The 18,090-nt window shown below is 36.4% G+C and overlaps 1 protein-coding gene across 1 annotated transcript; it reads left to right on the plus strand.

Annotated features, from left to right (window-relative positions):
• The first annotated feature begins 3,659 nt into the window (after positions 1 to 3,659).
• LOC115994408 (alpha-mannosidase I MNS4) lies at positions 3,660 to 17,744 on the plus strand. Its single transcript, XM_031118548.1, is given in 18 exon segments — positions 3,660 to 3,980; positions 4,874 to 4,993; positions 5,081 to 5,173; positions 5,368 to 5,454; positions 6,524 to 6,614; positions 7,358 to 7,413; positions 7,758 to 7,830; positions 9,045 to 9,154; positions 11,211 to 11,261; positions 12,162 to 12,250; positions 12,402 to 12,483; positions 12,588 to 12,701; positions 13,462 to 13,541; positions 14,816 to 14,951; positions 15,664 to 15,734; positions 15,856 to 16,102; positions 16,790 to 16,991; positions 16,994 to 17,744. Coding segments are annotated over 18 exon segments (1,878 nt in total). The 5' UTR covers positions 3,660 to 3,845; the 3' UTR covers positions 17,035 to 17,744.
• The last annotated feature ends 346 nt before the right edge of the window (positions 17,745 to 18,090 follow it).

The raw sequence follows: 18,090 nt of genomic DNA on the forward strand, positions 1-18,090 counted from the left end.
CAGTTTTGGTTAAGTATAAAAATTCTTGTGACTCCAGTTTCCTAACCAGATTTCTTTTAGCCTTTTTCTTAAATGATTTTTCTGAGATTTAGAAGTGGAAACTCATTCTAGTGATTATGCTTTTCTTTTTTCTTATTAATGGTTTTATTTTATTTCTGTATTCTCTAAATAGTGAAAGACTATGTGCTCATAGGTATTATTGCTGCTGTGTTAATGCAGCTGTTGCTGCTGCAATACAGAAGGTGGAGCTTGGATTTTCTGCATGTTGGCTTTCATTAATCAGCTCGTGGATATTTTACTTTTGGTAATTGCTAGTGTTAAATAGATTGTGGACCTTAGGCCCACTTTGTTTACTTGTATAGCGCACATACTTGTACTACACATTCTGTCTCCGTCCTATATAAAGGCACTCATGTATATTTTATTATCAGAGTTACTGCTCAGAACTTTTCTTAGCAGTCTTGTCTCTATTGGTGTTACTACATTGCAGCTGCCGCCATTGAGGAGTCCCACACCACAAAGAACACTGCTCCTTTCATCACCTTGCGCTGATATACTCGCTCGTGGAAGCCTGCAGCCATCAAAGTCCTCACACGCTCCCACGTGCTGCCCAAACACTCTGCATTGAAGCTCACGCGCCCCACGTGCCGTCAACTGCTCCAAGCTGACGTCACCCGTGATGTTAGTAATGCCACATCAGCCCTAATTTACGTCAGCATCCAATCATTTGCTAACGTCAGCCCTAACTTACGTCAACATCTTTTAGAGGAAATCAGTTTTGGGCCTAAAAAATTTGGTAGTATCTCTTTGTAAGTTTGCTTGGGGTATGTTTCACAGTTGGATCTATGGAGGACAAGTGAAAAATGGAGAAACCTTTATTCAAAGCACCCAAAATAGCCAATTTACACCAATGTTATCCAAATGCTCACTTCACAGTAACAAATTTTTTTTTTATAGATTTTACCAAATGCTTAAGTGTGATTTTAAAAATCGTGTTTTTTAATCGCACATTTTAAATTTATGTATCTTCAAAAACGTATTTTTTAAAGCAACTTACCCAAATAGACAGGTAAATTTCAAATACGGCAGCTTACCAGTTTTGGGCATGATCTTTGTGAAAATTTACTTTTAGTTAGAAATTGAAAAGAAAAAGAAAAAGAAAACAAAGCATTGATCCGTGTGCAATTAGTACATGGCCTGAGCTTTGGTTCTTCCTATTTTCAATATTCCTATTTTTTTTTTGGCTAAGTACATGTGGAGTTGTAGTTTACAATTTTGTGAAGCTATTTGTCCTCGTTACATGTATAATAAAACTGCGGGACTAAAAATGTTTGTGTAACCGTGCTAATTGCTGTGAAATTAGTGACTTGACTCTCGATTGGATAAATTTTAAACTGGAAAGCTCGAGTCTTTGTTATATCCTATAGTTGCTTTGGTTTCATAGTTTAAGCATCAAGGTAGTTGTTGTTGCATGGCGTGGCGGGATTGGGACCACAAACGGCAAGGCATTGAGGGAGATCCTCTTTCTCACTATGTTGGTTTCTCTCACAAAAACTGAAACCCTCTCTCTCTCTCTCTCTGTGTGTGTGTGGAGAAAACTTGATTATTTTTATGATCCACGTGTTTGTCATGTAAGTACGTTAGTTAATTTAAACGGTGGTCTTACGAATTATCGATTTGACAAGTGTGTGAAGTTCATGAAGTAAGTTGACTAAAATTTAAGTACCGAGAGGTGGGTAATGACCACTCCCCAAAAATTAAGGGGTACTATGACATTTTTTCCGTGCACAAACCCAATATAACTCCAACTTAGATTTGCTAATAGTGTGTGAACTTCCTTTTCCCACTATATTTAGTAAAACTAAAATATATGATCAAGGTTCATCGGTAAAGATTGGTACCTTAAATATTTTTTTTTTTTCCTTTATCAAGTTGAAATGGTTTTAGGTATGTTACTAATAACCTGGAAAGAACCACCCCCCCCCCCCCCCCCCCCACTTTTTTATTTCTTTCATATATACTTTCGCTACTCTGTTTTTTCATCACGTAGTGTAAAGATGGAGTTGGAGGCGGAATTGAGCTCACCAATTTGGGAGAGTTAGAGGAGTCATAGGGCTAAAGAGGCTTTTGAGCTTTGATTCCAAATTCTTAAGTTACTCAAGCATGGTTTAGATTGGTATTGATATATAAAATCATACGGAATCTATACCGGCTCTACTTATCCATCGTTCTACTAAAAAATCTATCTACGGTTTAAAATTATTGTATCAGTTTAACAATTTAAAAAAAAATATTATTATTATCATAAGCTGATTAAACAATTTTAAACAGGTGTGAGTTTTTTAATAAAATGATAGACAAATGACATGGTCTCCCATGAAGACTATATAATTTCTCCAAGAGAAGAGAATAACAAATCCTATCGTTGCTATTAATAATAATAATAATAAAAAAATCCTACAATTGCTAATTTATAACATATAAATTCATATCAATATTCTTGCATTAGCTCACATTTTGGAATATTAGATTTTAATTGGAAGCTAAGAGTCTTGTAACTCAACTAATTTTTCATAATATCTTCTATAAGGACCAAATTTGAGTCCCTAGCCCAGACAATGGATGAACCTAGGCTCAAAAAGCCTAAAACAATGAATTTGTAGAGAGTGAGTTGAAAAATTGGGTTAAAATGAGTTGGACAACAAATAAAGTGAACTCAATTGACAAGAACAGGAAAGTAGATGAATTAATCCAAAGAAAATCGTCATCGACACGATCCGAGTAAGTCAGTTCTTATGTATTTCTTACAAGTTTGATTATAAAGTTGGTTCCTGATTGCTACAGTGTTTCTCTCTTGATTTCTCGATCACTTCTCCATAGAGAGTCTCTTCTATTATATAGTTCTCCTTAGACAATCTTGACTCTTCACTTGTTGATCATCTAAGTCACCACTTGAATACTTGTCCCATTGGACACCCTCTCAGTCCCTCTGTGCGTTGGGATAACCAATGCAACACTGTTCAGCGATTTTTTCCACATTAATGCGGCTAGAAAGTTAGCTGCAGAACATTTAATGCAGTGGTAGCAGTTTTCTCCATAGATATTTTAGGACTCCTCCTTGTTCTGTGTTCTTATAGTGTTTATCCATATCAATAGAATGTTCTTGGGACGTTCCCCCGGACGGCAGACCATCTCTACAGACCTTAGCCTTGGTTAGCCGAGGAGGCATAGTCCTCGACCCAATCTCCTGGGCAGTTATGGTTAAAACTGACTTCTTCATTTACTAACATAGACTCTTTTGACAATATCTACCCTCCTCGAACGACCTCTAGTCCTCGGCTTGGGCCCTAGACCCATTATATACATTATATACATAGATAATGAGTTTCTGGACCCAATACCTCTACATCTTCGATCTAAGATTTAAATTCTCCCATTATAACTATCAAAATTTTAAAAAAAACTAAGGGAACTTTCTCATTTGTTGTATTCAGACCTTATGGGTGTGTATTTTGATAGGCTGCGGCAAATTTAAAAAAAGAAAAAAGAAAAAAGAAAAAAAAAATTAAAACAAAAACAAAATTGCAATATGATTAAAAAAAAAAAAAAAAACTTTGTTGATAATGAACTAGGTAGGTAAATCCTTAACATAGTAAGAAACTGAGTAAAATTTTCCCACCCCACATCGCCATCATTTTTCAACTCTAGAGATTTTTCACGTTTTACAAACAGGAATGTGCAAATGCAATCAATAAGCTAAAGCAAAAGCGCGCAGTAGAGAAAAACAAAGCAAAACAAAAGCGTATGTCTTTGTTCAAAGTGACACTGTGAGAGAGAGAGAAGCAATGGAAGTTCCAAAACGGTGCTTTGAAATCCTCTTGCTGTTGTTGTTATTGGTCTCAGCCAATCCCAACGCTTTCATACATAGAGCTCTCGCTGAGGGCGTCACTCCTGAGGAAGCTAAACAGCTCCGAGACGAGGTAACACCCCGATCATATTTCCCGTAATCCGAAAACCCGAAACGGTCTTTTTTTGGTTTTTTAAAATTTAATTTGACCTGTTTCATTATCAGAATGCCATACTTAATGCTCTGATGCTCTCTCGGGCAATTGATCGAACAGTCGGTGGGTCGGTAATTCTTTATACAGTTTAGCCCTGGGTCTTTTTGGTAATATGGATCAATTCATAAAATCCATATTGGGATTTCAAAATGAAGGGCTTGTTGGAGTGTTAAGCTTGTGATTCTTCTAGGTTGATGTGTTACAATGAAATCAATTATGTATTTTGATATAAAAGCAATTGGAATTTGCAATTATACACGTCGTTTTTGTTCGGAATTGAAGGAATGGGTTTTATATGTAGATTTTCTTTTTTGGGGCTCTGTTCATTGTGCTTGAAATGGATTAACAGTTGAACATCTTTGTAAGAATTTTAAAAGAAAAGTGTGATCTTTAATATTGTACCATGAATTTTGCTGATAAAATTTGGAAAGATAGCTGAACATTAACTATGAATGTGGTTTTGATGATTTTGGATATTGTGTCAGTATATTATAACCTTTCAGTGTTTGTGTATATATTGGGTTTGGAAGACAAAATGCCAGGGTTTTGTATGAATGGCTTAGAGTTCTTCATTTACTGGAAAAAAAAGGCTCCAAAATTTTCCAAGAGCATTTTCTTTGTATATTTTCCTCCATTTCATTAATGGAGTTTCTATTTAGTGTTAATTGGAAATAGTGTTGGATTTAAATCTTCGGAGAGATATGAGCACTTAGTTGGCAGGTATTCCTTTATTAGCGTTTGGCTGGTGATGCTATGTATATGATGCTTTGATCTATTAAACTGGGTGAGATACATTTCTCTCATAAATTCAGGTGCGTGGAATGTTCTACCATGCTTTTAATGGATATATGGAGCATGCCTTTCCTCTTGATGAATTAAGACCTCTCTCATGTGGAGGGGAAGATACACTAGGTGGTTATGCATTAACTTTGGTAAGATAATATCTTCTTTTCCAATTTGATTGATATTTGAGTTCTTGTTTCTCTTACATGATGTTTGTCATCATGGCATTGTAACAGATTGATTCCTTAGACATGCTGGCTTTACTTGGTGACTGGGAACATTTTGCTTCCTCTGTTGAATGGATTGGTAAAAACCTTCAGTTTGATATAGTGAGTCTCTCTCTCTCTCTCTCTCTCTCTCACATGTAAATTGATGTTTCAAACTTGCCTGTTGGGATTAGTTCTTTATACATTCTACAATTTTGGCTTGAATTGCTTTGGTTGCTTAGTCAATCTACATATTCTTTGGTTAATATAAATTGAAGTTGAAATCTAACTTGGAGCTCTTTATATGGTTTTTGCAGAATAAGACAGTATCTGTGTTTGAGACTACTATCCGTGTTCTTGGAGGTTTACTCTCTGCTCATCTTATTGCGAGTGATTATGCTACGGTATAAGTTAAATATGTACCCAAATGGATACTTTTCCTTATGATTTTGTCATTCTAGGTAAAGCATTGAATATCCTTTTGATGTCGTCAGAAAAATAGCAATTTTTGAGCTGAAAGGACTCATGTGCCTTTTTCAATTATAAAGTTTTATGTGAATGCTATGTGAGTTAGCTCTAACTCAAATGACACTTCCTTCTCCCATAAGAATAAGTAGACGGTGAGGTTGTGGGTTGAATACCAATTGGGTGCATATGTAACTTATCAATCATTTTTTTCTTCCTTCGATGGGAGGTTGGCATTAAGTGATAACAAAAAACACTTAATGATAATGATAAAAGGTTTTCTGAGATTGCTTAATTGAGAAAAGATTACACAGAGGATTTGTTAGCAACCATTTTGCTGAAAAGGGGGTGATTCTAGCTTCAAAAGAACTCTACACTCTTGTCTTGGATTGTAATATGTATATGCTCCATTATAGCTGAAACATTTTCCAGTAAGCAAAGCTTGAATATTGTTTGTTAGACCCTAATAATAAGTTAGTGCTACATTACTCTATTATAAATAAGGCCTTGCTATACGGTTTTCTGATGCTTTTGATTTGTTGAGGGTGTTTGCTGAGGTACTGGATAGTAGCAATGACTCCTTGGTGTGACCTGAAATTGGAATTTCTTATTCATCTGGGAGAAAGTTTAGAAAAAAATTGTACTTATCAGAAAAAAAAAGGTCTAGAAAGATATTGTATATCTATTAAGTATGAAAGCATTTGTGTTGCACCTCTTTCTTGCCAATGAGCTTTAGCTTGAATGACACTTCCTTCCCTTTTAAGAGCAACAAGGTGGAGGATGAGGTTGTGGGTTGAGACTCACTGGGTGAGTGTGTAACTTAGCAATAAGAAAATAAGCAACAAAGTGTCCTCAGCAGTCTCCTTTACCTTGATGTTGCCATCAAGAGATACTTAGAAAAGATGTTTGATTTCTCTTTTAGCTTCTAGTTTTCATATGACAGGTGTTATGCTGTACACCATCATCTTAGGATCTTCATTGGATTATTCCCATATTATTTCTTTGCAGGGCATGAAAATCCAATCCTATGACAATCAGTTACTTAACTTAGCGGAGGATCTGGCCCGTAGATTGTTACCTGCATTTGACACGCCTACAGGTATTGCTACTGGATGATTTTAATTGATATGTACAAGTTATTGCAGGTTGAATTTCACTATTTGTTATGTATTTTTAATCATTCCAATCCTTGGCTGGTTTATTTAAATAGAGTATTTATTTTACATCTATCTTGGGACTTGTTATTTTTATTTGATATTGATATTACCACCATTTTGTGGAATATTATAATAAAAATGCTTTTAGTTAACCTGCACCAAGAGCCTTGTAGCTCAATTAGTTGTCACTTCCTAGTGTTTCCAACGGAGACATCCAGGGTTCAAATCTCCCCTCCCTCTTGTAAATATTGAATTATCAGGGATAAAAAAAGGAAAAAAAGGAGAATGCTTTTACTTAACTTGTAAATATACCACTAAATTAGCATGACAGAATGCTTTATTTGACAAATGGCAGTATGTCTCTAGTTTTGATAGGAGGCTTAGAGGCATAGGTAGATCATAAATGAATGTTAATGGCTTGTTTCTAATCTCAAGTTTGATAGTTGAGGAGATTATACTTGACAACGATCAAGGGGGTTCATGCATCACTAGCTTTCTGGCTTGATGGAGAGCAATTTTTAGCTGCATACAGATTTAAGTATTTCTGTAATTTTTTGATGTTGTCTACTAAAGCATGATTGAGCATCAAGCACTTTGTTTCCAATTGTTGAAGTATGCCATTCACTTGTCCATGTATAAATACTCTTATCATTTCATGAACATATTCAGATACTATTTCTTGCAGGCATTCCATTTGGATCTGTCAACCTTTTGCATGGCGTTGATGAACATGAAAGCAAGGTAAAGCCTTTCCAATTTTTCTCCTTATGTACAAGTTTTTTTTTCTCAGTTTTTCTGTGGCATTCTAGCATGAAAAGCAGCTAATATCATTGTAGGACTACACTACACATTGATTTCCAGTTTACTAATTCCTATTGTACCACACCTTCAGGATAAATTCTAACAGTATGAGAGTGCATACCACATGTAACTTACATAGGACAATTCAAAATTTTAACCTTGAATTTACCACTTATTAACTATCTTCTGAACTGTTCAATTAGTTAATTATTTGTTCTGTCTCTTTAATCTCTATTTTGTAATATCTAGGTAGAGTGTTAACGTTCCACTTTTGGTTTGTTTAGATAACATCCACAGCCGGTGGTGGGACTCTGACCTTGGAATTCGGAGTGCTTAGCCGTTTGACGAATGATCCCAGTAAGTGCTACTACCCTGTTTCATGGCATCATGTTCTATCAATCTAGCTTCTGAATGGAATCTGGCCTCCAGTTTCTTATGTGGGATGACATGCTGTTGGTACTCACTAGTGTAGACAAAATGCAGTCCTCTAGCTTTTAGTGGACAAGCATATGTGAGAGGAAGTTGTTAATATTATACTAGCTTGGACTTTCTATATGGTCTCAATCTTGTAACTCCTCTTGTAAAAAATCTAGTTCAAATGGCACCTCCTCTTGTAAGGCAAAGTGGAGGATGAGGTTGTGGATTCAAGACCCACAGGGTGCATGTGTAACTTATCAGTTAAAAAAAGTCCGTACATCACAGGCAGCTGGTTTTTGTTTACCCTCAGTACTCTTCTTCACTCCATGTTGAAATATTTGCTCGCATGAAGTGTCATATGCTTTCCTGCTAGAGGCTAGGCTTTATGAGTAGCCACTGCCTTGGTGGCTGGACCTCTATCTTCAAGAAAGTTTGACTCTAGGCAGCCATAATATTTTATTACTTTTATTAGGTATCAGGCAGGAAAACAGGTGAGATATTTCTAGTTCATTGAGGGAAAATAATACATTCTTCTATGTTGACCTAATGAATAAGTTTTGGGATTATTACTCAAAATTTCTTCTCTTCTTTTTTAATCTTTTACTCTTCCAAGCAAAAAAAATCTATAAAATAAAATAAAGGGCATTGTTCTTTGCTGAATGAGGAAACAGGCTAGCAATTTTTAATTTAGATGAGTGAGCTGATCCCTTGGATTCAGATTTGAGCAAAACCCCAACAAACTGACTCATAGCAATATTATCTATAGCACATTGCCACACTTGGTTGTCAAGTAAGTCTTATATACTTGGGGCTTGCCCCAGCTATTTTACATTTATTTTCTTTAATCTCTTTGCTTGTCCTGTCTGTTGTGCACCTTCTGCTACATCTCTTTCAAGTTGTTGACCTACCATATGAAGGGTGGTTCTTCAAGTCTGACTACACTTGTGCTGCACAGGAATTTGTAATAGTTCCCTTTATATCTCTTCATTGTTAGCTTGTCAGGCTAGATTCTCTAAATATGGTATTGTATACCACATATTCCCCCCCTCCCCCTCCACCCTCACCTGCCCCATTCTTTTTCTTTTAATTGGGGGGAAGGGATGAGGTTAATTTTCAAGAGTGTTGGCATAATGCCCAACTTCATTGAAATGCAGTTTTTGAACAAGTTACCAAGAATGCAGTTCGTGGACTTTGGGCGCGTCGTTCAAAGTTGAATTTAGTTGGTGCTCATATCAATGTTTTTACAGGTGAATGGACACAAAAGGTAACATTCTATTTTACATGATTTCAATGTGAGCGCCATGTTACAATGATTATCTGTATCAGTATCTAATACCTAAAGTTTTTCTTTTTCTTTTGTTAGATAAGATAACATTGTGATTTTTTTATTAATAAATGATAAGTGAAAGTGAAATAAACTTCTTTAATGCTTAGTGTCTCTTGTTTTTTCTTCAAACAATTGGTTATGGTTTGGATGGAGGGTTGTAGTAGGCTAACACCTAACATAAAATTTTACTCCCATCTTATCAACAACATGCAACAGATTGTAGAATCTGTATGTGCGGTTGTGGTGGGCTTAAGGTTGCGAGAATTTGAGGATCTATTGTTTAGAACTTTAGAAAGAAGGGTTAGGGTTCAAAGAATGACTAGTTTTTTGGTAGGGAAAGAGAAGGGTTTGACTCAGGGTTGCAAAAGGAGGAGAGAAGAAATTGCCATTAAATCTGCCCACAGGTTGTAAACATTAGTTTGAACAGTATGTATGAATAGTATGTGAATATTGCATATGAATTGTGACAATTTGCCAAAGAGGAACAAGAAACAAGAGAGAAAAGAACACACTACAACTAACGTACCTCAGTACTCTAAACACTCACAATTCCATTAATTAATTCTCTCATTATTACTATATTTTTGATAAGTAAGAATCATTTTATTGAAGAGAGGCTAATGTACTAAAAAACATAGACTAAAGAATTATATACAAAATGTCGACAACTCTAGAAACAATACAGTATAATTGCTAGTCGTAAACCCCAAGCGCAGGACCACTCATTTAAGGATCTAGTTAGGGCTGTCCAAGATCACCCATGGACCCAACCCACCCGCCATTCCGACCGACCTGATTCGGAAACTGCCTGATCCGACTCCTGTGACAGGTCGGCGGCAGTTTCCGAAGTACCCAACCTGATTCCAGTGGGTCCTTGCATCTAAACGCGATTTCAACCGACCCGATTGATTCTACCACCAAAAGGTCTCTAATCTCCACCGTTTGAGGAATTTCTCAGTCAGATCTTGCCAGATTCGGTGAGATTTCATCGAGATCCGATGAGATCTCGCCAGACACGGCTGGTTTTAGGCTAGATTTGCTGAATTTCGGCCAGATCCACCGAATTTTTGGCTAGATCTGGCAAGTTTCGGCCAGATCCAACTCTGATCGAGGACCTGACCACCTTCCGGAAAAGAACCGTCTGGTCCGACTCAACTCTCTAACCGGTCAGCAGCGGGTCTGGAACTAGGGCACCTGACTTGGTCGGGTCGGTCGCAGGTTGGGCACAAACCTGACCCGGACCGACCCATGGCCACCCTTAGATCTAGTGTAGGTTGCTAACAATTGGCCCCTCATACTTCCCATATCTACAGAAGTGTGCCGATTCCTCTCCCTCCATATGATCCACATCAGACATAATGGAACAATATTCCAAATATCTGACGAGTGTTTACGAACCCAATTTCTCCAACCAAACATAATATCAAACCCACTGAATTCCAAAGTATCTAAAAAAAAAGCTCCATAAATCAAAAGCAGCAGTGCAATGTTTTATGGTGCTTTCTAGATATAAACTTAGTTGATTTCGCTGGATTTGATAATCTCAACCTAATGATAATGGATAGTTGATGTTTTTCTGGAATTGGAGGTTTATGATGAAGAGTTTTAGAACTTATTGTACCTAATGATGGAAGATGACATTACATTTCTAAAGAGCCTTTTTAGCAACTTACTGGCAGTCTGGCAGGCTGAGTGGCCAAATCTTTTCAATTTGTGGTTCTATTTACTTGTGCACACATGGTTTAAAAACATAAAAGTTATGGAAATATCTATGTAGTTAGATATGCAGAGATGTGTGATATGTCAGTAGGATCCATAATAGTTGAAATATTTTTCACCTTCTGTGGTCTATTTGAACTAGTTTAAAACATCTCCAGCCAGCCTGCTTGCTAACTTATTTTTCACATCCATTAAATTCCATGTTCTATGAAAAGAAACATTTTTTTTCCCTCCCAATTTTAACTAAAATTATATTTCTTTGCTGCTTTTTCAGGATGCTGGAATAGGAACTAGTATTGACTCCTTCTATGAGTACCTCCTAAAGGTTAGTAAACATGATTTGGAGTGCTGAAACCTCCTTGGGCTCTTTGATATCCATGTAATACTTCGAAATGAGCTTAGTTCTATTAATTGATGCTTGGTGCCTTCTTTATGTCATGAGGCAAACTTCTTGTAGAATATAAATGTGTCTGGTAAAAGCACAAAATAGTGCTTTGGAGCTAGAGGGGAGACTACAGATATAGTTATAGCATATGCTGTCCACAATAGATATGTTTGTTTTACAAGAAACTAATTGGAGTCTTGTGACAAAGTGCTGGTGGGAGGTTCAGGGTAGCATTTGGTAAATTGCTTTTCTTTTGAACAGCAAGCCAATCAAGTATTGCAGTGTGTTTTTTTTGCAGAGTGTTTGTTTTAGTACTCTTGAAAAGGGTTTACAGTGAGTCATGGTGGTTTTCAGGAGTTTAAGGTAGAAGAATCATGTCTATTAGCCGGGAGATAGAAAAACTTGTTTTTATTTTAGTTTTTATGCCTTTGTTTGAGAAAATTGTTTACTGTACTTTCTTCTGCTTTCATTTCAAGTTCAATTTATTTTCTTCTACTGACAGGAAGAGAAATGAGTTTAAATAACTATGGATGCTTATGGATCATTTCTATCTTCTTTTAACTTGATATTCTTCTCCTGAATATTGCATTTGATTCATTCTATAGTCAATATCATTATGCTTCTGAAGCATAAACCATGATTTTGTGAAATAAAGTCTGCATTTAACGGGTGCCAGCCTTCTTATGCACTAATATCAGCTCTGTATAGAGATGTTGATGCATATGACATGTCTGTAAAAATAGCAAAACACACACATGATGCTAAAGCTTGTTTTAGTGGTGAATTTGGGTTGTTATGTTTCTTTTCAGTTCTTGTTTACCTTTCATGAAAACTTTTCAGGCTTATTTATTATTTGGAGACGAGGAGTATTTGTTCATTTTCCAAGAAGCTTATGCAGCTGCTATGCACTATCTTTACAATGATCCTTGGTAAAAGCTTGTGGCTATTATTTGCCACTATGTAAATATACATATCCTTGCCTTTGTTTTATCATTTGTTTTCCATGTTCTTATTGGGATTCAGCTGTATTCCAATTGGTTATTTATTGATTTATCTGTGTGTGCGTATATGTCTGTGCAGGTATGTGGAAGTCAATATGGATTCTGCTGCTATTGTCTGGCCATTGTTTAACAGTTTGCAGGCGTTCTGGCCAGGCCTTCAGGTTTTCAGTCTATTTTCATTCTGTCTTCCGTGTAATATGAAGGTGTCATATGAATTATTGAAACTTTTGTGGTTTGGAGTAATTTGTATTAATGATATTGAAAGGTTTTAGCTGGGGACATTGATCCTGCAATTCGAACGCACAAAGCCTTCTTTAGTGTATGGAAAAGATATGGTTTCACTCCGGAGGGTTTTAATCTTGCTACTCTCAGTGTTCAGGTACCTTAATTATCATTATCTGAACCCTGAGACAATTGCATTCAAACTTAAGCTACTTGTAGGGTAATATGCTAGAATTGTTGGTGTCTTAAGGATTTGTCATACCCAAATGAATCCCATATGTCATTTTGGTGCATTTAGTACTTTTAAGGATAATGTTTAGACCACTCATCAATATCTATGTATTGTTTATGAAGGGTTTGGCAGGTTAGAATATTTAAGTGCACGGCCCCCCTTACACAAGCCAGCACGAACTTGAATTTGTTTGAGCAAATTGCTTTGTTTTGATTCTGTGGAATATAAATTGCAGGGAAATTCATAGAAACCCTTAGGTGAAACGCAGAGTTTACGTTAGACTGTTCAATGGCTGCCAATTGATTTTTGAACAAGCCCTAGGTGAAATGCAAAGTTTTATCAATAGTTTCCCATTTTTCTTTGCTCTGTTACTACCCTAAATAACAGAGATGGATGGAGCAAAAAAACTGAAAACTGTTTCATAAGTTTGGGACTTTAATTGACAAGATTAAAAACATTAGACCTAATCTGAAATAAATATATATTCTTGGGCTTTTTATGTAATTCCCCCATTTTTTATATTCTATAAATTCTTGGCCTTTAGTTGATTTCTTTATCAGTAAATGATGTGCTCCTTATATACTAGATTTATTACGTATTTAAAGCACTAGTATTTATATAACATATCTACGTTGGTTTTATCATTACACTAGTGTTCAAATTTCTTTTTCTTTTTTTTTTTCAGCAAGGGCAAAAAAGTTATCCACTGCGTCCAGAGTTAATAGAGAGCACATATTGGCTCTATAAAGCAACCAGAGATCCCAGGTCTGCTATGATCCTCTCAAATTTTTCTGGTGCCTTTTAGCCTTCTCACTCAACTCAACTAAACTTTAATTCTAATTGGGGTTGTCCCTCTTCAACTACTAGTGTTGGCCACCTGTAATGCAAATTTGAAAATAATCCATTCATAAAAAGTGACTAAATTTTAAGCTAGCTGTCAACTTATGGAAAATGTCCTCCTTTCTCCTTTCTTGGAGCCTTTATTTTTTATTTTAAACTTTTTCCTTACAATCCCAAGTAGAGGGGTAAACTTTTTCTGTGATGTCTTCCACCCCCACCCCTCGTCCTCCTTTTTTGGGTGTGTTCTGTGGTGTGCTTCCCTTTGTGGGGTTTGCGCTGAATAATCTGAATATTTTTTGAAAGCTAATGTGGAAAGAATATTTAAATCAAAGAAAAATTCTTTTACACCTCAAATTGGTTTCATGAGGATCTCATAAAAAGTAGGATACTACTTTACAAGGATTAGTTGCTGAGATGGGAGGAAGAAGCCAATAGAGCAATCACTGAATTCGGCGTTACCCAACTTACTCTGAATAAATAGAAAAGCAAATTCCAATGCTCCCATACCATAAAATTATGTAAGAGAAGCTGATCCACAGATTCCCCATTGGATTTATACATGCAGAATTTTTTCAGAGCTACAGTCCATATAAAAAGGAAACTCTAGGTGGAGCTCTCACTTTCCAAATGCTCCTCCATGGGAAGAGGCAACACCCTCATCCCCTAATCTAAACACCCTATAATAGCTTTTGACTTGAAATTGTCTTAATGTTATGAGATATAAATTCGGGCAACATCGCAATATAGATTTTTGGAGACTTGTACCGCATTGCTTGATGTGGTGTATATTGAGTGAAAGAAATGCTAGATACTTTGAGGGATGCGAACGGTCCTTGCTAAAGATTAAGTCCTTTTTCTTACATACTCTCCTTGCTTGGAGTTTGGCTCTGTCGCATTGTTCTTGTTTTCCCTTCCTGTTTTACTTGATCATTGTAATTTTGGTTCTTGATTTTTGTCCCCACAGTACATCCTCAATGTACTTGGGTTGGCTATTTTTTTCTTAATAAAATTTTTCGTTATCTATCAAAAAAAAAGAAAAAGATATACATTCCAATACATAGATCTTAGTGTTCCTGGTAACTGTAGTTTAACAACTCACACTCTTGTTGATGTACATTTTTTTTTCCGATAGGTTTGATGTACATATATGCACTTCCCTTCTTTGCAACTGAAACCATGTTTAAGGTTTTTCTTTGTAGATATCTTGATGTTGGAAGGGACATGGTTGCCAGCTTGCAGTATGGGGCCCGATGCCCTTGTGGATACTGTCATATATCAGATGTAGAGTTTCACAAGCAGGAAGATCACATGGAAAGCTTTTTCCTAGCTGAGACTGTAAGAACAAATTTATTCTTTTTGGCACCCTGCTGTATTAAAAAGATCATAATTTTCAAATGGATCTGGAAACACCTATCCTCTATAGATGGTGGTCATGAGTGGTTTATGTAGGAATTCAGAGTATTTTTCAAAAGTTTCTTGTTTGGTAGATCCACTAAGCTTAATTACCTTTGAGGATATGTTCTTTCCATTGACTAGGGGGGAAAAGAGATTTGGGGCATAAAGAAAGAACATAAATTGGAAGGTTAAATTTATGAAGCTAGATGAAATACAGTTGAATGTAAGGATACTGTTGATCGGACACTTAATGGGTGATTTTGGCCCTGATGGAGGGCCACTTGGATAAGGGCTACAACTCAACCTGGTTGCATTGTGTTGGTGGGTCCTAACCAAGCAACTAATCCATACAACTGGACAAATCAAAATTTGAGTCCTAATATGGCCTTCCTGTGTCAAAATTAAGTGCTAATTTCTCATCCTTAGATTATTTTGTTTGAACTGAAGGGTGGTCCATTTTTTTTAAAACGTACCTCATGTGATCAGGGAACAGTCTATTTACTGCACTACCTAAAATTCCATGTCCTAGTGTTTGACTTGTGCTTTATGTAAATGCATTCATTTTTATTTATTTTTTATTATTTTTTAAGTATGTATCTGCGATCTTCTATGATTTCTGTGGTGTCTTATTAATTGTTTGTAACATAATTAGGTTAAATACTTGTGGCTTCTTTTCGATTTGGCCGTTGGTCCAGATAACCTCGTTGAAAATGGGCCATACAAGTAAGTGCTTTGTGCTTTCTAAATAATGATCCTTTAAGGCAGGGAACTTATTCTCATGAAAGTGAGGCACCTTTATTATTTTTATTTCTTCCTTAAGTTCTGAAAATTTCTCCATAAACAGATACATCTTTAGCACTGAAGGCCACTTATTGCCCGCAACCCCTCAGATATCCCTGTTGCGTGAACATTGTTCATATATTGGGGCTTTTTGTAAAAGTTCTGATTATAATCAGGAATCTCATACATCAGACATTGCCACTGATCCTCATGAAGCTAATGGTAGTGGATCCAATGAAGGTCAAGTTCACTCTAGATTTTCTTCATCTTCCACTTTTTTCGAGTCAACACTCACATCAGGGATGGTAAAGGTCAGTTGTTTTCTATAATTTCACTAATTTTACTAAAACTTAGAACGGTAATTTGCTCTTGCAACTGGTGGATGAGTGGTAAATATACTTGTTCTCCTCCCTGAATGCTTGGGTTTGGATTTTACTACAGACCGGCTGTGGAGATGACACCTAGCTCTATGAGGTCAATTGGGGGTATATCCTTGTTAGGGTTGCCTTCTTGGGGCCAATGGTAATGGGTGCTGCCACCACCTCCTGCCTTTTAACTTGGAAGAGAGGAGAGAGGAGGTGGGGAAGGGGGTAGGATAGGGGGGTAATTTAGAAACAGCTTAGAGTTTAATGCTTAAATGACAAAACTACCTAAATAGATAGACAATGTGCTAACTTAATAAATGTACAACTGGAATACGGTGCAATGGAAAATCTTATTAAACAGGATATGTTTATAGTATTTGGTGTTGTATGTGCAAACATGGTGAATGTTGATCACTTGTTGCTGCATTGTCCAATAGCAAGGGAGTAATGGGTGTTTGTGTTTGTAAACTTTTGGAGTGCAATTGGTGATGCTGAAGATGGTGGATGGAGAGAAAATGCAGTGGTGTATATAAATTATTGTGCATAAGCCATATGCAAAAGCTCCTTTTATTTTACATGTAATTAGGGTGCCATTCTCTACATTAATTATTAAGAAGTTTATCATTCCTGCAGGGATTTTGCCCTGGACTTTCTCATGGACAGAAGTTTGGGATAACATACTTGGAGCCCGTTGATACAACTAACCAGTATGAGTCTGCAAACAAAAGAGAACCAAATATTTTGCAGAGCCACTCAATGGCGGTGGTTCCAAACCAAGGTTCTGATTACTCACATTCTAACAATGACAATGACCATGACAATTTACAGGAAAACCAGTAGGATCTGAGAATGAGCTGCCTCATCCATCTCAAATATGAGGAAGGCATTTTGGGGTGTTAATGGAACTCTTGGAAATCAAGGTAATTGGTTGGAGCATGACCCTGAATCATTTGGATATCAGCCTTCTACATCCTGCTTCCTATTTTGCTATGAGATGGCATGAACTTTAAATGGATCTGACATGTTAAAACTTTTTCAGGCTAATTGGATGCCTAGAACAAGTGGGGTTCTTTTTGTGTTATGCAAATTATGATCATAGGTCTGAGCTATTCGGCAGTTGTTAATAGAATGAGCATAGAGCTTGAGGATAGAAATACAAGTAGGTCTGTCTGATATGTTGCTGGTTTTCCGCTCCTGGAAGTGAGACTTGATCACTGGAATTTGATCAGCTTTATGCCCATGTGGCAAAATGGAGCTGAATTTTGTATGTCCTTTTTTCTTTATTGCGGGTATCAAAAGATTAATTGTGGTGGAGGGCTCATCAGCCTAGGGGTGGATGGTGCAAATATGGGACGAACACAGCTCAAAAGTTGCTAGAAGGGGGCCAACATTTTAACCGTCGAATTTGTTTATTTTAACAGTCATTAATGGGTTGGTGGCCATTGCTTGAACTCAAGCGTTTCCTGCTAAGACTCAGTCTAGAAAATCAATATTTTCATTTGGAACATTGTCACCCATGAAATTATTTGATTATGCCATTTTTCTGAAGGCCCTCGGTGGATGAAGATTGAGAGATCATTGTTGTTTATTTATTTATATTTTTTTACAAATTTAATGAAAGATTAATTTTTTTTTCCTCTGAAATTTTTTGTTTTTTCTTCGTGTATCATCTTTTCCTTAGATCATTTAAGTAGTTGTGAATCGATAAATTTAGTGTATGTTTGGATAGTGATGAAATGATTTTGTAAGCTGCGTCTAGCGCGGGACCCACAAGTACGGATTTTAGCAAAATTAACTTTAAAACTGGATCTCACTGCATTATTCACACATTTAAAAATTATTTTATTATAGAGTTTTCAGTTTTTAGCAATAAAAGGTATCCAAACACACCCTTAATCTAATTTTGGATGAGCTTGGTTCAATATTTTGAAATT

The sequence above is a fragment of the Quercus lobata genome, chromosome 6 (genome assembly GCF_001633185.2).
Source record: "Quercus lobata isolate SW786 chromosome 6, ValleyOak3.0 Primary Assembly, whole genome shotgun sequence".
Lineage (NCBI taxonomy): Eukaryota > Viridiplantae > Streptophyta > Magnoliopsida > Fagales > Fagaceae > Quercus > Quercus lobata.